At 38.3% G+C, this 19,185-nt stretch overlaps 1 protein-coding gene across 2 annotated transcripts in view; it reads left to right on the forward strand.

The window, feature by feature from the left end:
* The window catches only part of FRMD3 (FERM domain containing 3), a 149,245-nt gene extending 132,495 nt beyond the window's left edge, over positions 1-16,750 (forward strand). For both annotated transcript variants that reach the window (XM_049795031.1, XM_049795032.1), the window contains one exon: positions 15,235-16,750. In XM_049795031.1, coding sequence (XP_049650988.1) covers positions 15,235-15,830 — 596 coding nt within the window. In that variant the 3' untranslated portion in view covers positions 15,831-16,750. The remainder of the gene's footprint in view (positions 1-15,234) is intronic.
* The last annotated feature ends 2,435 nt before the right edge of the window (positions 16,751-19,185 follow it).

Genomic DNA, 19,185 nt, shown 5'->3' on the forward strand with positions numbered 1-19,185 from the left:
ATTATCTGTGTACATATCTGTGTAGTAGCTACATGACAGGTAGTTTATTTTAACAATTATGTTTACCTCTGCTGTGAAATAACTGCATCCGAGAATTCACTTTCTGGCAGCCGAGTACCAACACAGTGCTCCTGCTAGGCAGTTGCGACCACTGCAGAGTAATAACAGCTTGCTGCTTGTAAGGCTGCTGTGCCACACTTACAACTCTAAGCAATGAAATCAATTTCTGGAAACTGCTGACTTATTATTGCTTTATGCTCAACAGAGAGTGATAGTTTCAAATGTATGTATTACATAAGTTTGAAAGTCGTGTTTCCTTTATGCAGACAGATTGTTGTTTCTACTACAATTTAATAGAAATATTTGCTGGTGGGTTTCCTGTAGAATATGTTATGCACAGTTAAATACCACCTGCTGCTAAGTTAATAGTATTTAGCTCTTTTACAGTATTTTTCTGCAGCAAACTTGGCTATATTATAAAATTGCAGCTTGAATTGATCTCACAGCTCTCTGATGTTGATGCTGGCTCTCTTCCCCATGTGCTCTCAATCCAATTCCGTGGATTCCCATCTTCTTGCACTAGCCCTAATCACCCCAGAGTGAACTGGGAGAAGGAGTTAAAAAAAAAATAAAATTACCCTGTGACCCAAAAAAACCACCCAACCAACCACAATCCCCTAACTGTACAGTGACCCACTACTGCCTGGCTCAACCCTGAAGTGGCTTATCAGAGAGGTTTGGACAAGGTCCTGTGCAAGGGCAAGGGCAGAAGCAGGAGGTGGGGAGAGGGGAGGCAGCTAGCCCTGGGACTGACTCAACTGCATTGGGAAACTGCTTTTAGTGTGCTACACGTGTGAAACAGCCTGGGCATCTCTCTAAACGTCGAGGCCTGAGGTGGGGGTGGACACCCTGGGGTGCTTTCCAAAGAGCCTGCAGATGTTGTTGAGAGCACAGTGCAGCCCTGCCTAGGTCAGATGTCCCTTTGCTGCACGGTTTGGCTAATGCAGCTTCCAGCACCCATGCTCGTATTTCTGCAAGGTGCTGCTGTATGCATGTGGATGTTCCAGCTGCTGATGGCTGAGACCTTCACACGGCTGCACTGTGCTGTGTAGATCAGCCCAACCAACTTGTTGGCAGACCTGGCTATAACAGAGCTGTCAGCTGTGCATATCTTGCACAGACTCAGGAGAGTGCACACCTTTGTCTTTTAACTGAGCAAAACATACTTCTTAATTTTAAATTGGCTTTACATATTATGAGCAAAACACATGACCAAAAATATGGTGGCATCAGTGTCTTGAGTAAATACTTCTGCTTCCTGAAAATTCTGGAGAGATGAACGCTGAGTTGGCTGAGCCTGGGTGGTATGAAACTGAACTAACAGAAACTGGCAGGTGAGAGGGAAGATTTTGTGTCAATTACTTGGTAGTTGCTAGGGGACAAAGCCACCGGAGATGGTGATAGCAGAGTCTGCAGGGGATTTTGAGCAGCTTCAGCTTGCCTTGTTGTCCTTAAGATAATCCTTTCAGATGGAAAATAAACACGGCACAATCAAATATTGAAAAACAACTAAAACCCAGCCATTCCCCTGCATGAAATTTCATCTTACAAATCTGCTCTGGCTGTCATGCTGAAGTGAAGCTGTCCTCCAAAAAGCACGAATTGTCCAGTGGTTTTGCAGACATGTAAGTAAGGGTGTGCTGACTGAACATGGTCATAAACGACTACTGTTTGTGGGAAGAAAGATAGTCTATGCCCATGATATCACTCTAATAGTTACTTTAGCAGTTGACACTTATGCAAGAGGATTTGAAAACAAGTAATAGCATTTTATTTTTTATTAGAATGGCAGGCAAAAAAATCCTGTTTGTCTATTGGTGTCTCATTCTTCAAGACACAATTCTTCAGTCTGCACTTAGAGGCCATATACAGCTGTCCAATTACTAATTTAAGCACCTAGATTTGAATTGGTATTCTTACTTAAATGTGCTTTTATTCCTATTTTAAATTATAGTTATGTAAGTGACTTACCTAAGAGATTGGCCATGAGCCAACACATATTTTATCAAATTAAAAAACTAATCCCAAGCCCTCATGCCTTAGGTTTTGCTGGTCATCTGTCGGTGCTTTGTTGCTACTGCTTAAGATTTTTCAGGCTTTCACATTCCTTGTTGCTGACTCTTGTTTTGCACCAATGTCCTTTCTGTCTCAAGAAGAGAAAAGAGGCATGGTAGTGTAAAGATGCAACCATAAAATTACTGTCGTGCGTAGAAGGTTATCACATGGAATTTGATTTTACATGTTTGAGTGTCAGGTATGCTTGGAGAGATCATTTGAACCTAAAAGATATTCTTCAAAAGGCACCTAGCTACAAAAGTTTTCAGTGTATCCAGAAGTGTGGTTGCAAAATTCATCTTCATCACAGATGGCCAAATTAGGTCCTTCTGAATGGTTCTATTATGTCCTTTCTGTGGTCCTTGTTCCATGTACAGCTGAACAAATTATATTTATTTTGGTATTGCTATAGGAATTGTGTGGCTGCTTTCTTTCACCCTCTGATTTGGTGGGACAGATTATTGCCTGTCCTGATCACTTGGCAATTATTTTGCAGATGGTAGATCATTGTCTTTGGATTTCCAAGCACCAAATGCTATCAGGGCTTCACTTACTTGCATAGTCCATTTAAAAAAAAAAAAAAAAAAAAAAATGCAAAACCATACCTCTAAATCCCAGGATAATAATGTGGTTTTGACAAAGTAATAAAAACTTCTTTTAAGTCACATGATACTTGTGTGCTCAGGTTTCATACATGAATTATTTCCCTGGTGACAATGACTCTTGCTTTTGGAGCAACTAAAGTGAAAGTAGTGTGCTTCAGTCATTCTATTGATTGATCTACCTTGTACTTTATTTTAGAAAAGAGAGAGTTGATGGCACAGACTCACTGAATTTCTCCTGCTTGAAGTCCATGTTCTTCAATTTTTTCTTTCCCAGATTTACACATTTTTTAGATGTCCTCATTGATCTTTTAAGATTTTTTTTCTTATGAAGTTGTATGCCTGTGCATCTGAGTTGTGTACGGAGAGGTCTTATCCTTTAGCTAACTTATTTTTGTGTGTCACTCAAGTCTAAGAAATATTGCATTAATGGCAATTAATTGGCGTGAATGATATCTTTACTTATCTTTACTTTATAATGTGGAGTCTTTGTTGCATCTTACATGCACGTATGGGAATGAGCACACACCAGCTACTACCAGTCTAGTTGTCTGTGTGTGTGCATTATCATCTGTGTAAGCTTTTGTTGTAGAACAAAGGCATATGGAGCTTTTGTGGGTACAGCTTAGGCAACAACACATGAGAAATTGGCCACTTATGAATAATAGTATGAATAAATATTAAAAATATGCTAGTAAAATATGAAATAATGTAAAGTATCTGTTTACATGTTACATTTGTACAGCAAGAACACTGTAACAGGTAATCTAGTCCACTTTTTACCTTGGGCACAGCTCAGTGTTACATTTAATTTTTATTGGAAAAAAAAAAATACTGGGTTAGTGCTAACTGTTTCTCCGGGTAGAACTAATACACAGCTTGTCAACATTTGTATTTTCAAAATCATACCTGCTGTACATGAGACACAATTTATCTTAATACATCAGAGAGAATCATGAAATGTCCTGTGTCATATAGCATCAAACAGCTTTTCCCTGTGAAATTAGCAGAAGCAATACTCCTGTTAGCTTATTGTACCTGCTCTGTGTGTGGGTATATGATATAAAAAATTGTAATATGTAGGAGTTCATCAGATTTCTTGATAGGTTTTCTCAATAAAATAGCAGTTCTATTTTTAGATTCCTGTGGTCTGCAGAGATAATTAATTTCTTCTAATATTCATTAAGCTTCGTAGAGGCCAAAGTGAGCACCCTTAGTTCAGGTTATATGTAATGGAATTTTCTACCAGTTTTTTGGTAGTTTTTTAGCATTGAGATAGTTCTCTCATTTATGGAATAAAGTCTGGTCATCTTAAGTTTCTCCCATTACTGTGCACTTTGTCTTGCAAGTTTCTGGCAGTGTCCCAAATTGTGTTCTGGGCTCAGGAGATCTTAACATCACTGCATGCGTCATTGTGTCTGTGTTCAAAAAACTAACTTGGATTTACAGTCCTCTAATCATGTAATTGAGCCCTACAATGTCTGAAAACAACTTGTTTACAAGCAAACCTTTCACTTCAAGATAACAATACCAAATGCTAACAAGAATTAGCTCTGCTAGCTTTCCTTCATAACTTATTTACAAATTCTCAGATTTCCATGTGTTTACCATCCCATGTGTCTATGAAATAAGATCACTACTTTTGTTACAAACTAAACAACATTTCCCCCATCACCATAATAATGTACCTCTAAAATCTGAAAACAGGTGATATACTTCCTTTTAACAAATATGTTAAAATTGTTATGCTTGAATAGATATTTCCTGTTCACTATTTTCACCTGCTGGGGAAGGATATTAGTTCTGAAGAGTGTTTTATTAGTTTTAGTTTTCTGGTTTTGAGAGGGGATTGGTTTTGCTTTTGTAAACCATACTTTCTGATATTAAGAGAAGTTTATGTAATCATCGGCTGTTTTCTGCCTCCTCTGTAATGGGGCATGAATGCAAAGGGTCTCTGTCACAGTTCTGACCAGTTATTAGTCTTTCAGCTGTGTAATAACTAGAGTAGCAATTTAGGAAGGAGGAGAGTGACAAGAGCTGCAAAACCAATTAGTTACTGAGAGTAGACCCGTTGCCTTTCTGGCCCTCTTCTGCACACAGAGTCCCAGGCAGCTCTGCAGGAGAGAAGCAGGCTCCTTGTCTGGAAAATCCTCTCTGAAAAACATCTTCCAACCACCATGCAGGACATGCTGCCATTGTCAGGTCATGCAAAGTCTTCTTTCTCTCAAGAGACAGAGCCTGTTCCTTACCTGCTGAGATTTAGTAGTAGAGACAGAGTTGCTGACTGAGCTGCAAGATTTCAGCATAAATCTCCGTTAGTTTTGTATGCATGGTTTGTTGGCAGTGACTTGAAATCTCACAGTCATTTCTCTTTTGCATAAGCATGGTCACATAAAACATAATTGATACATGTTTCTTCATTGACATGAGTGTGCTCCTGTTGGAAATCATTCACAGCCTTGTCCAGGTAATGCTTGTGTCCTCAATTAGGCTTTCCTTTGCGTATTGAACACGTTGGTGGTTAGACTTTTGTAAGAATTGGTGCTTTCCAGTTTTTGTAGCCGTGTACACAGTGAAGGTTCAACCCTTTTTAGTGAGATTTTAATGATCCTCTTCTGGTTGCTACAACAGTTTTGAGAATAAAGATGAGAACAGCATCTGAAGTGGTGACAGCATGGAGATAGGAAGCAAAAAGGCACTTGATCTTTCCTCAGACCCACGAGGAAGTGCTTGCAGAGAAGGAAAGGAAGAGAAGAGTGTTTGCCCTGCAGGAGGAAGGAGCAAAAAGGAGCACTGCTGGATATTCATACTATATGGGTGAGGCAGGCAGGGGAAAGGAGCCACCATAAAGATGCTTCCAAAAGCTCCACTGAAGCAGATGTCTTTCATGAGAGAAATCACTTGGTGTAAAACACACATTTGCAGGACTCTCTCCCCTGCCCCCTTCTTTCCCACATATTTGCATGCACATCATTGACATTATGGTGCAGACGGAACAAGGACATCAGATAATGAAGACTCAGATGGCACAACATGTTGTAAACATTAAAGGTAAGTATTCTGGGAAGTGAGAGACTACATCCTCACCAGTACACTCCTTACGGTTTATCTCCTCTCTGTGGTTTCAGTGGACCCAGTAAGAGCTCCTTTTCCACTAGGACAGTGTGATGCTGTGTATGTGGTTGCATTCCAGCTGGAGCAAACTATCAGCAGCCAGCCTATGTGCGTCATGCCTTTTTTAGGAGCCTGCATATCTCTGTTAGACGTGGATGGGGAAATGCCCAGCCTTCTGAAGCAACACTTCTTTCTGGTGGATATGAATGTCTCCAATAGTTGTCCACAAATGGGAACTGGAGTACATATGCAAAGAGAGACATTTTTTCCAAACTTAGGAAATTTCTCTTCTCGTTTATACACAGGCAGGTCAGCTTTGATTCTAGTCTTGAAATGAAAGCATTTTCATCTTATTGGCTTGCCTTGTGACTAAGGTTTGTAACCACAGCATAGGATTTTTACTTTTGTATCTATACATTTTCTGCAAATATTTCCCAGGCAGTGGTAGGGAACTGACATCAGTGGCCAAATTGAAGCTCTCCAGAAAAATAATGGCCAGTGTCATTTTGTTCTGTGAAAAACAGACGCTTAATGCTTGCCCTTTGTTTCACTGCACTACATTTTGATGCCTTAGATATTTTTATGCTTGTGTGTGTGGTTCAGCTGTTATGCTAGCAACTGCTAACTGAGATGGATGCTGTGGAAGTTTGTATTGTACGTTATGAGGCATTTGGAAATGTTTAAAAATAACCTCTCGTTCTGTTCCCTACTGGGATATTTTTGTTGGCCACGTTAGAAGCTTGTCATTTGATTCATTGAGAGTGACTTGTGTTAGTCTCTTAAAACTGAGTGGGAACTCAATAAAAGGTCAAAGCTGGTATGGGTCGAGCCTTTACAAGACTTTGAGAAGAGGAACTAATAGTCAAAATGGTGAAATGTCTTGTAAAAATCCAAACCAAGAGAAGCATTCATTTGCGGATGGTTAACCACTGCAACAAGGAAGTATGCATTCGATTACTTCGGCATGGCTCCAAGATCACAGCCAGAAGGGCTGGTAAATTTACATTTCTTTTACCTAAACCTCCCCCTTACCCCCAGTTTGTTATGCTACTAGTGGTCTCTTGGAAAGGAACTGTACTGTGAAAGACAATGTTAGGTCTGGTATAGCAGAGAATAAGGATGAATTACTGACAGGAACAGAGTTGCAAATGGGGAATGAATGAGATTAAACTTAAACAGTGTTTGTTGTAATATCTTACATAATTTGTGGATTTATTTGTTAACTGCTAACAAATGAATGACTGGAATTTTGCCCTTGTGATTTTCTTGGACTGAGAAGGAGAAATACTTTGCAACTATGATAACTTCTGACAAAACTAAATAGTTCTTAAATTAGCAGGTAGGTTGGTAGCGGATTTTCAATGTCAGCTGAATACAGTAGTGGATACAGTTCAGCATTTTACTGCCACTGGGTGGGTTGGGTTGCCAGATCACAACTTTGTTGGTTTTATTTTTCTAGATACTGAATAGTTTAAGGTACTGAATAATAGTACTGGGGTGGTGTGGGGAAAGGAGTCTGATTCCGATCTCTTTTTCACTATGTGTAACAGGAGTGCAACCCAAGGAACAAAAAGTATACAATACTGTTTTGGATAGCAACCAAAATGAAGGTGGGGTTTTTTTCTTGTTTTATACCAAAATCCCTTAGCCAAAGATGGGTTGGCCCCTCTGTCAATCTATATGTCTCTGTTTCCTTAATACAGTTTGAGATTTCAAAATTTCTTTCTCCATGCTTTCTGTGGTACTGTTTACTTTTGCTATTTTTGCATATATAGGCTGACAGATTTCAGTTTCCATGCACCTATATAAAACTACGCCTTTGTATTGAATCTTCATTTCAGAAATTAGTATTTACAGAAGAATTAACTGAGAATGTTCTGGCAAAGACCAGAATATTCTCATACTTTTGGCATCTGAAAATCAGAAAGCAGTAAGCACAGAAGATATGGGAGAACTTGCTTCTTGCAGTGATTTGTCTCTGAGTAGCAACAGCTCCTGGCTACCTTTGCTTCATGAATTCACCACTCAGGGGAAACTGTAGTGTCTATGACAATGCACCTGGCTCCCTTGATTCAAAAATAGGTACCAAAATTGAAAAAGCATTAGTATTTACAGGTATTTTTTATTCTTACACCTCAGAGGTTAAATGCTGCTCCAAATAGGTACAAGCCATCTTGGATTAATATGACACCAGTCTAGTAACAGAAGTGTGCACTGGGGCTACATTGGTTCTTAAAAACCTTGATTATGCTCTACTGTTTATAGGTCGTTATTCCTTTTGGTGTACATATGCATAAAACCTGTATATCAGCATATAAAACCTGTGTATCAGCATATAAAACCTGCATATGAGCATATGAAACCTAAGGACTGGAGTCAGCTTGTGCAAAACTCATGGCAGGGGCCAAAACTCCTTGGGAGAACCCCACTGAGAATGTGACTGCTTCAGAACAATGCCGCCTTGCACCAGGAGGGCTCACCCAAGCTAAGCGGGCATGCTGAAATGTCCTGCTTGTCCTTTTCTTGGGTGCTAAGGTTTCACATCAGCATCCAGCTCTTTTCAGAGGTGGCCTGGTGCTAGACTCTGAGTCACTGCAGTCTCCTCACCAGCTCCTCCCCTTTCTCTGAGCTGCTGATGGAGGTATCTTGCCTTCTTATCCCTGTTCCTATGATACGCAGTTCTCTTTCCCTGCTACTACCCTCAGCCTTTTCGCTGCTTAATCCTGCTTCTGAAACGGGGTCAGCAATGCTGGAGTGGGCTCCTGCCAGGCCAGAGGGAGGGTAGAGGCAGGCGCCCCAGAATGCCCGCTGTGCTGCATGCTCGGTTTTGTGTCTACCTCTGCGCTTTGGGTGCCCTTTGTGGGGTGTGAAAAGCAGGGTGGCAGTCTCCGGCTGCTGTGCTAGCCGCGACATTAGTTGAACACCGTGACCCACAACGCAGCTGGGGGGTGAGTTGTAATGCTGCAGAATCTTAGTGCTTGCAACTGATACGAGCTGGCAACTGTCACAGGGCTTTGCTCCCTTCTAGAAGCTCCCGTAAGACTAAAACAAGTGGGAACGGCCACCAGGAAAGCCAGGTCACTGCCTAAAAAGAGGTTACTGTAAACTGTTATCAATTTACTCCCCTTGCAAAGCTAGAACAGGTGTCTTCTATGGGCATAGGATGTGGGTAAGGTAGGGACCTATGGCCTCCTACTTCTGAGGGTTGGACATCTAGCTGTGATGCAGATCCCGCTTTGATGCAGACCATGCTTTGATACAGATCCTGCGTAGGGCAATATTTAAGTTTAGTGCAATTCTAGATTCTGTTTCCCCTTCCTACATTTTCTTTGTGACATCCATGTACTTTGCTCATGTGAGAAAGCCACACTCTCCTTCCCTCTAAAAGGCCATTCTATTCATAGTACAAATAAATTTTGTTCACACTGAAAATAAACAAAGGAATACACAATATTTCTACAGGAAGTAGTAAAAGAGATAGGAAGGAACTGTCCTAATTGCAGCCTGGCTGGCCTTACTTGTTTACACACCTATATGTAGTATTCCCAGCGCTGTGCTTTCTGGACCATATCTAACTTTTCAGTCCTTTGTTTAAAAGAAGGAAATCTTCACACTTGTTCCTTTCTCCACTATACAAAGCCTTTACAGGTATGTAATTGTGTTTGCATGTCTGGTAAATAAAGTTGTGTGCAGTATATTCAGCCACCAAACAATGTGCGAAATGAAGTTTTTAATAAAAGGAGGATACATTTTTCTGGGGTGCTGTATTTCCAGCAACTGCAGCTTCTTAAGAATGGTGGAGCTGGGACTGCACTTCATCCTGCTAATCCTCAGCTGCTAGTTTTGGCTCCTTTAGAAACACTAGCAGCTGACAACATTTATGTCAGACCTCTTGCACGTTCGTGTTCGCAGCAGATGACCACTGTAAACTCGTGTTTTATTCAGCTGTTCATGTTCCTATCTGCTGTAGCAACTTAGAGGTTTGGAACAATCACAGTATTTAGTGGAAGGGTACTACCAAGTTTTGGCTGGGGTAATGAGATCTCTCTGGCTCTATAAAATTTATCCAGTTGCCAGAAAGTTGTAGCAAATTTTTGCTATAGATATATAATATAAGAAATAAAATTAAGCTTATTTGCTTGATATTCCAGTAATATGTATTAAAAGATACTGGCCCATGGAATGTAAATTGAGGGTAAAAATATAAATTGAAGAATGGAAGGAAGATGTTCTTCTGAAATGTAATTTAATACTCAAGTCATAGTCCTTTAAATCTAAACACAGTATAAATTTCAACTATTACCAAAGAAACAGTAGACTTTTCAAAATCTAGGCCCCCAAATTATATAAAATTATAGCCTTATAAGGGTTGTAGCAAAATAACTGTTATGTATTAATAGGAGCAAAGGATTTGCAGCAATGTTGTAGAGTAATTAAAGGATATTGGCTTCAGGCTTGCTTTAGCTTTTATATTCTCTTTTTCCATTGGAAGATTTTGAGGATTTCTTTTTTCTTTTAACCTGGTTCTATTACTTCAGATAACTGACTCTCTTGAAGGCTATCCAAAAAGTAAATAATCTGAAAAACTTGCTCCTTTCTTCAATTTGTGTCACTGGAATATTTATTATACTGTAGAATGATTTAGAATTTCGGTGCCTTAATATGATATTCCTATGCCTGCATAAGCATTTTAAATGTTATATCCCATAATGATGTTACACTTGTATCTTTTGACACTAACAAAATCTGAGTGGTCCAACATACTTATGTGTATATTGCAACATGACTGGAACTTTGCTGTGGGCTTACATTGACCATGGTTAATAGCTAAGTCCTCAGTCCTTGACTTGATAAATATTGTGGTGTTATAGGGAATCAGAAGGCACAAAAAGAACAGCTTCATATATTTTATTTTTTAAATATGAAATGAGCTTTCAACACCAGCAGTTAATGCCCATTCTAAATTTTCATTTTTTAATATTAAAAGCTTATTTATTTACACTTATATTTGGCTGATGTAAAACACAGTTACTTTGATTTAGTATGTTTTAACAACACTTAAAGAGTTGAAAATTCTTGTTATGCGCTCAAACTAAATGGTGGCCTGTAAAGTTGATGTATGCTTTGGAAGTGTGACACATTCCAATTTTAATACAACCTCTTCAGAAAACTCTGATCTGAAAAGGTTCCTCTACTGCATTCTATCTACAGATTAATCACAAAATCAGAAATTTGCCACTTATTTGAGAAAAATACAGTTTTAATGAAAGTTAATATGACCTTTCTTGTTTCTGTTCACTATTTATGTTATGCACACTGGAATTTACTCTGGGGAAGGAGAGAAGGCTCAAGAATCATAAACTGGGGTGACCTTTCTTTGCAGTAGCTGCAGCTGTCCTCTCTGTGATAAGAAACATGATGAAGATATATTACTGACCTAAGCAGGTATAGAGAAGCCTATGGCCAGGATTCTCAAATTTGGGAGGTTAAAATTAGGTCCTTTAATCCACATTAAGGTACCCAAGTAAGTGGCTTAACTTACCTTTACTCCTATTAAAAGAAAGCGAAAAGCACATTTTAAAATCAAATTGTTGTACTTGTGTATCTAAAGATATGTGCAGATGCTTAGTGTTGGGCTCCAGTGTTTAAAAATTTTGGCTTTTATGTTTCAAGACATCATGAGTGCAACTCTCAAGTGACTCAGAGAAAGGTTGATGATCCATAATTAACTGCTGTTACAGTATGATTAGGAGGGCGATCCCCCAAAACTGTTCTCATCTCTTAGTGTTTATAGGGAAGTGGTGGAGTCACCATCCCTGGAGGTGTTTAAAAACATGTACATGAGGCGCTTCAGGACATGGTTTAGTGGGCATGGTGGTGTTGGTTGACAGTTGGACTTGATGATCTTAAAGGTCTTTTCCAACCTAAACGATTCTATGATTCTGTGATTCTATATCCTGTTATGTCTAGTTTCAATCAGTTTGTATCCTCCTCCTGGCTGTGGCAAGTATATTTGTTAGTACAAAGAATGGTGTAGACAATAAGTTCCAGCACAAAATATGTTTCATGTTGAAATGTGATGAATTTCTAAAATGGCTGTGATAGAAGAGCACAGACTAGTTGAGGCAATGAATTATTAGCTAGGCAATCAAATTTAGCTAATGAGGAGACATCTGCATTTTCATTTTTGAGGACAACATTTCATTTCTGTGCATATCTGCTGGCTAGGGTGCGGGCAAAAGGAGCACTCCTACTCTCTCTCTGTCCCTGGTAATGTGCTGCGCTCGTGACAAGCCAGTTCAGGAAGAAAAACCATCAAAGAACTAAACCAGTTAGAAAACAGTTATTTTCCTAGGTTATGTTTAAAAGCTGGCTTGCTCAGGGATTTAGGCAGAAGGTGAAACCTCACCTGGAGGCATGGCCAGTGTATCTCCTAGAGAGCAGGAAAAGAGAACAAATTACAGGGGGAGAGATCTGTCTGGGCCATTTTTAAAACTTAAAAGGGGAAATTAATTTTAGTAGCTAATGTGCTCTACTGAAGGGTGGGATGCTTCCTGAGGACGGTGTTCTGTAATGAAGAGGTTTTCTGTAATGAATGTAACATGACACATAAAAATATGTACTAAGAAGAGGATTCAGAAAGTTGTCTTGTCAGGTAAGGAGCAAGCTAGCTCATTCAAGGAGTGATTCAATACAAGTAGGTTTAAAGTGCAGGTTTTCTGTAATTTCTTACATCTTTTAGAAATATTTGTACTATGTTATATATTTTATGTTGCATTTATTGGCATTTCATCTCAACTGATATTAAGTTCAGTATAATTTTAAAATTACCAGATATTAACAAGCCATTGCTCACCCAGTTTTTGGATAGTCTATAAACTGGGGTAATTTAGCAAGTACCTTACTTACTCTTTCGACTGTCTGGAGGACATGCTAACAATGCTGCAGAGGTCGCATGGAGGATTTTGTGGTAACAGTCAGACACTCTGGTATACAGCAGGGTCCTATGGAAGATATTTCCATATGGAAGTGTTGTAACAAGCTTTAAGATTCCTAGTGCAGCTTTAAGATTCTGTCTCGCAAAATATTAATCTGCTTGTTTAATTTAATTTACAAAATTTTAATAGGTTAACTTTATACTGGCAATTTTTTCTGCAAATAATGAGTATTTTGGGGTCTGGCAGAATGTGATAATGTTCCTGTATCTGGCTCAGGGCAGGTCTACTGCTGAGTGACCTGATAGTGCAAAAATCTAGTATCAGTTATGAAACTGAGATTTTTGTGGATATGTCCCATCCTGAGCATGGTAATCAGGGTAGATGTCAAAGAAAAAAAAAAAAGAAAATAGAGATTATAAGACCTTGTCGTTCAAGAAATGCAAAATTTGTAACAGTGAGAAGGTCTAGAGTGAACTACATTGCTGAAATGTAGTTATGCCTACTGCTAGTTTACTGATCAGTAGCCAATGGTGTAAGAATATTCTTTTGCTATCTAGTCAAATAGAAGGAAAGTAGGTTTCAGAAGCAAAGTTAATAATTTCAGTACAGTGAATGGTATTTAGAGTTCTTAGGACTAATAATGTAAAAAAAAAAATCAGTCATGTTTTCAAGAAAAAATGTGAGAAGGCTTCTGATTGTAAAGTGAGATTCTTTGCAGAATTTTGGTCAATTGTTGTTGAATTACTATTTAAAATTTTAGCTTAGAATTGTGATTCAAAATGCACCTAAGCTGTGTATCTTCCTATATTGTAGATGTCTTTATGACTGGGATTTTTGATTTTCAACTTTTGTCCTGTATCATATATTTACAGAGCAGTAATGCATCTCTTCCATATAGCACTGTTCAGGTCATGCTTTATTTCACTCATCTCAAAATGATCATAATGGGCCTTTTGTTTAGTTTAATTTTTTTATATGTTTGCCATCCTTTAATAGAAAACTTAAGTATAGCTTGCTGAGACCCTTTTACTTCACACTGAAACCCATTGTACATCTAGCGTAATTAGCAATGGAGATGTACCACTTTTCTGATTACTTTTTTTTTTTGTAATAATACATTTTCTTTTATACCACATTGTTTTAAAGTCTCTGAACCTTAACCTTTACTGCACTAAAACTAGAATGAATCTTTGATGATGTCAGTTTGCTATCTCTTACAGAGATCTTGGGCCAATTTGAATTATACATAGTACTTCGACATGAACTTCCTGAGTTACTTGTTGGACAAGTCATGTAACCTTGTATTGGTTTTACCTGCTATATCCTTATCTATATGTTGCATTTGGATTAGTCTTTAGTAAAGAATGGAGCGGTGCTTAACATCACAAACCAAGAAGTACTAAGTGTTATTATATACTACTGTTGCTTACAGACCGTACTGTGTATGGTCTATTCCTTTTGCACATAGATGGCATCTGATGATGGTAATGAGTGTTGGATGTGGGACAAATTTAAAACTGTTTTCTTATCACTTTGTCTGTGTGCCCAACTCTCCCCCCTTCCATTCCTGCAAATGACGACTAAGAGCAGTCACTGCAGTGTTGACGTAGCTGTGAAACAGCTAGACTTTTTTGCAGACTTACTGCTGTTAGTGTAGGCTGGAAAAAGGGGAGTAAATTTTGAAGAGGAGAGAGCTTGGGCAGAGAGTGGGGTCACAAGGAACAAGCATGCCAGTAAGGCTAAGAAAGAATCCTCTGTAAGGGGGAGAGAGAATTTTAAAGGAGAGGGAGAAAAGAGACTGTGAGTATAAAGAGCAGAGAGGTGACTGGAAGAATAATGAGACATGAGGAGAGGGACCTTTTTAAAGAGGTGAGGCATTTTCATTCCTTTTCGATGATACCTAATCCTCATACTCTATGTCAACCTTCCTCTCCTTTTATCCTCTCTACTATTAACGTGAATTTATCATGATAACCTATTGGCTCTTTTTAATGTCATGCTCTATTAAAAATTCTCAACCTCAGCCATTACCTTATCAATTCCCTTTCATTAATCTCCAAGAAATAAAGGTGAGTTGTTGTTGTTGTAGTTGTTATTATTATTATTAGACACCAAATAGCACCAATTCACATATGTACTAGGTATTCGTTTATATCAGAATTCTGATGGCCAGTAGAGAATGAGCTGTTCTGTTTTCTGTTTTGCACTACATCATTATTAGCAGTAGCTGCATCAGACAAAGTTTAGTAGATCTGGTGTACTACAGTGTTGTAAAAGATGTTGACCTCCTCTGCAGCTTTTCAAAAAGCTTTTCCAGTTTTTGCTAATTGTGTATGGTCAGGTTTCCATATACAAAGTCAGTGCAGAATCTTCTTTCCGGCCTCTGGTAGATACCATTGGAAGGCTGAGTTTTGCTACCAGGAAGGCAGAAATTTAGGATCACTCTTTTCATCCCATTTTTTCAGGTATCCAACTACCAAAGGAAGATGAGATTTCAGTACCTGTGACTTCAAGCTCCCCAGTTAAGGACATTGGAGAGAATGTTGATCTTGCTATTGAACATGAAGAGAAGATGAAAGAGGAACCTTTAACCATCTCAGAACTGGTATACAATCCTAGTGCCAGCTTGCTGCCCACCCCTGTTGATGATGAGATTGACATGCTCTTTGATACCTGTCCAAGAGTAGAGAAGGAGAAAGATGATACAGATTCATTTGAGGAACTGGAAGCAGATGAAAATGCATTTTTGATTGCAGAGGAGGAAGAACTAAAAGAAGCTCGGAGAGCACTTAGGTGGAGCTATGACTTTCTAATGGGCAACATAGAGGTGAATGCCTTTGTGAAGAGTTTCTCCAGACTTCTGCTTGTAGGCCTTGGACTGCTGTTGTTTGTGTTCCCTCTTCTCCTTGTTCTCTTGGAGTCAGACCTTCAAATCTCTTTTCTCCATGAAATCCGTCAAACACCGGAGTTTCAGCAGTTTCATATTGAATATTACTGCCCCCTTAGGCAGTGGGTGGCTTGCAAAATAAACTTCATTCGTGACATGCTGGGCAGCTTTTAATTTTTAAATAAATATGATACAACTAAGGGCTATATTCAAAATTTCAGTTAGTGCCAGCTTTCCATAATGCCCTGGGGCCATCAGTCAGTAGCTGTCTTCATATCCAGTTCATTACAGACTCTTCGGGTTGTTAAGTTCCCTTTACGTACTTAAATTGCCCCTTTAGTTACAGGCTGATACAGTCACCTTTCAATAACCAAAAAGAAGCTTTATTTTAATTGCATTTCAGACTTCCTGCTCATCTATTACATCATATAAGATGGGGTCAAAATAAGTTTCATTGTCCTTAACCTTTCAATCCATGACACTAAATCCAATGACACTGGAAGAAAAACTTTTTTGAATATACTCCTTAGTGCAGCAATCTCTTCTAACCAATGCCTATACAAGCAATGTTTATGCTGGGTTTTTGTTTGTGGTTTGGTTTTCTGTTTGTTTGGTTTTTTACATTTTTATGTGTTTAAAATATTTTGGTAAATTTTTAGCAAAAGACAACTTATGATGTTATTTAAATGTACAAAATGGTAAGAATAATGCACAAGGGCATGTAGGGTGTTTTTAGTGTTTTAGCAATGATTTGTTTTTAAACTACTGGCTGGAAAATGAATGAGTTTAATATAGCTCTATACAGAGGGACCGTGGTTTGGGAAATACATAGAAAGTTCACTCAGGTTCAGTAGGGGCTGCCTGGGGGAGGTGAAAGGACACGAAGTATGCAGAAGAATTTCTGAAAGACACAGTTGTAAAGCTTGGGGAGGTAAGCAGAACTGAACGTAATGATCCTTCCTCTAACCTGTCAGGTTGTCTTATACTTTATCAGTGCTGTAGAAAGTCCCTACACGATAGTCCAAGTACGTTTGGGAAGAGAATGAGTCTTCAGTCTAAATGTAGATTATTGTACATAACATGGAAAAAGATAATAGTAAGTAGCAAAAAAAAAAAAAAAAAAAAAAAGGCAAAAAAAAAAAAAAGCTAAAACCCTAGCTAAATCAGTAGGTGAGTGACCTACTTTTAAAAATTATAGAGAAGAAAAAATTATTCCTTTTTAAAAGCAAAGCATTAGGCTGTACAGTTGACATAAAAGTATTCTACTGACACAGTTAAAGGCTTAAACACTTTAAGAGATGCATCTTCATCTTTGATGCCCGTTATTAATAATCTGTAAGACAACATATTTTTTGTGCATACTAATATGCTTCTTTTCACATGTAGCAGCATACTTACCCTTTTTCCCTTTTATTACAAGCCCAGTTACATGATCTAATGCTGTTTCATGTAACATGGATTTATATATCTAAAGTTATTCCAATATAGCTTAGACAATATGCTTAAGTAAAATCTTGTCTATGATGAGAACATTTGAAGTCCTTCAAATGTACCACAGAGGTTGTATTTGAGAGAAGAAAGTTTTCATTCTTCACCCTGCCCCAATCTTAGTGCAGATGTGTTTTGTATTTAAACTAGGGAACTCTGATTTTGGCCTCAAGAGTCTTTCTCCTGCTTAGACATTTATGAATTGGAGACATATTTGAGGCTGTTTTATTAGATGTGCATTTAACACATTGTAAACACATCTCTAATTCCTACTGAATAAATTCGTTTAGTTTCAATATCAGAGAATTGGTTTTGCTTGGTTTTCTCATGTAAGCCTTTGCAAATGTCTAATTTGAAAACAGCAATTTCCTTAGAGGATTTCTCCTTCCCTTCTAATCTTCTCCAGTTTTTAAAGGAAAAAACAGTTACAGGGCTTAGGAGTTCCTTTTCTCAGTTGAAAACTTTTGGATTGCTATTCATTTCCCAACCAACAAATGCTAAATTAAACAACTACCTTTTTTCTCTTGTCTTTGTTTTTCCTTGCCAATCTGTTCCTCAGAAGAATCATTATTGATTAGTTACTTGATGTGTATTTCTTCTTGTGCTACTTGCAGCTAAATGATCCTTTCCCATGAGGTAATAATCATTCAGCCTAATAGAAATGGAGAGTGAACTGAAGTAGACATTTGGCCTTAAGAGGAAATTATTCACTTGCATTGTTTCTAAACAAAGGTGTCAGAAAAGGTGTTTTGAGTGGTGAAGACTGTGAAACCTGGCATCCTGCTGGACTATGGAGACATGGTTCCCTACAGGCTCCTATGTAAGTCTGATAATTATTTTAAAAAAAAAAGTTAGATCCCATGCTCTAAAATGTAGTCTTGTCCCTGTAAATTACAGCACTCCAGAAGTAGGAGTACTGTTATGCTTGATTTAACTCTATCGGAAAATAGCTGAGTTGCATGAGAACATAATCTCAGAAAATGTGCAGTGCAGTGAGGTTTTATGTAGGGTTAAATGCAAGTGTGTGTGTGTGTGCACATGTGCCTGCCTTTACTAACAATGTGCATATATTCAGGCCTGGCCTTTTAAAATTCTTCCCTTCCTTCCTGATATTCTCTGGTCTATCAAAGTAATTTAACTGAAAGTCATGAGAGTCCTGTAATTTAAAGGCCAGGGCCATGTAATTCACACAGAAGGATATGGTTGGGCATATTCAGAGAGAGTAGCAGTCTATTATTGGTGAGGGTGACAGACTTGGATTATGAAGCATCTATAGGTACAATATTTTGTATTTCTGTCTGTGCTTGGATTATATTGTAAAATGTTATGTACTTGAAATCTATTTTGTGGTTTGTCTAACATTTATAAACACAACTCTGGGAAGAATTAAAAATGGTTTTATTTCATGGAGACTAAGGGGAAAATATACCTGTAACTCGAGCCTTATCTTTGTACAGTGAATTTCACATTTCTATATGTCAACATCCTGATTGTTTTGTATGTTGATATGATGGCAGGAATCCCTAATAAAAATACACTGGAGAAAAGCTTTCTGCAGTTATGACCGTTCTTATGGTGAAAGATGTTTTGTAAATAATAGTTTTTGTTGAGAATTATTTAGTATATGATATAGCACAGATTGGTTAGGACTCTTACAATTGTTTTTACATACTTTTTTTTTATGCATCAGCTGGAGAGACACTAAGAAAGTGCTTTAAAATAAGATGTTATTAACATGGCTTCAGATGCACTAACCAAGGGCCTAATGGTTTGCCCAGTTACCATATAAGAGTTAGTCACTTGAATTTGCCCCAAAATAAAACTACTACACACAATATAATTTGAGAAATCTGATTTTAAAGTCAGGCCCTGGCTGTAGACATATGGCTGCAACTTTTTGGTAAGTAGATCTGGCTAGAGTGTTATGCAAGCAAAGCTGTGTAGCTTTTGGATGAAGCTTGCTTACATTAAGTTGGTTTAGAGCTCAGACAGTACAAAAGCATCTGGTAAGAAAAGTGCAGTCTGCAAAGAGGCACTCGAA

Source organism: Accipiter gentilis, chromosome Z (assembly GCF_929443795.1).
Source record: "Accipiter gentilis chromosome Z, bAccGen1.1, whole genome shotgun sequence".
Taxonomy (NCBI): Eukaryota; Metazoa; Chordata; class Aves; order Accipitriformes; family Accipitridae; genus Astur; species Astur gentilis.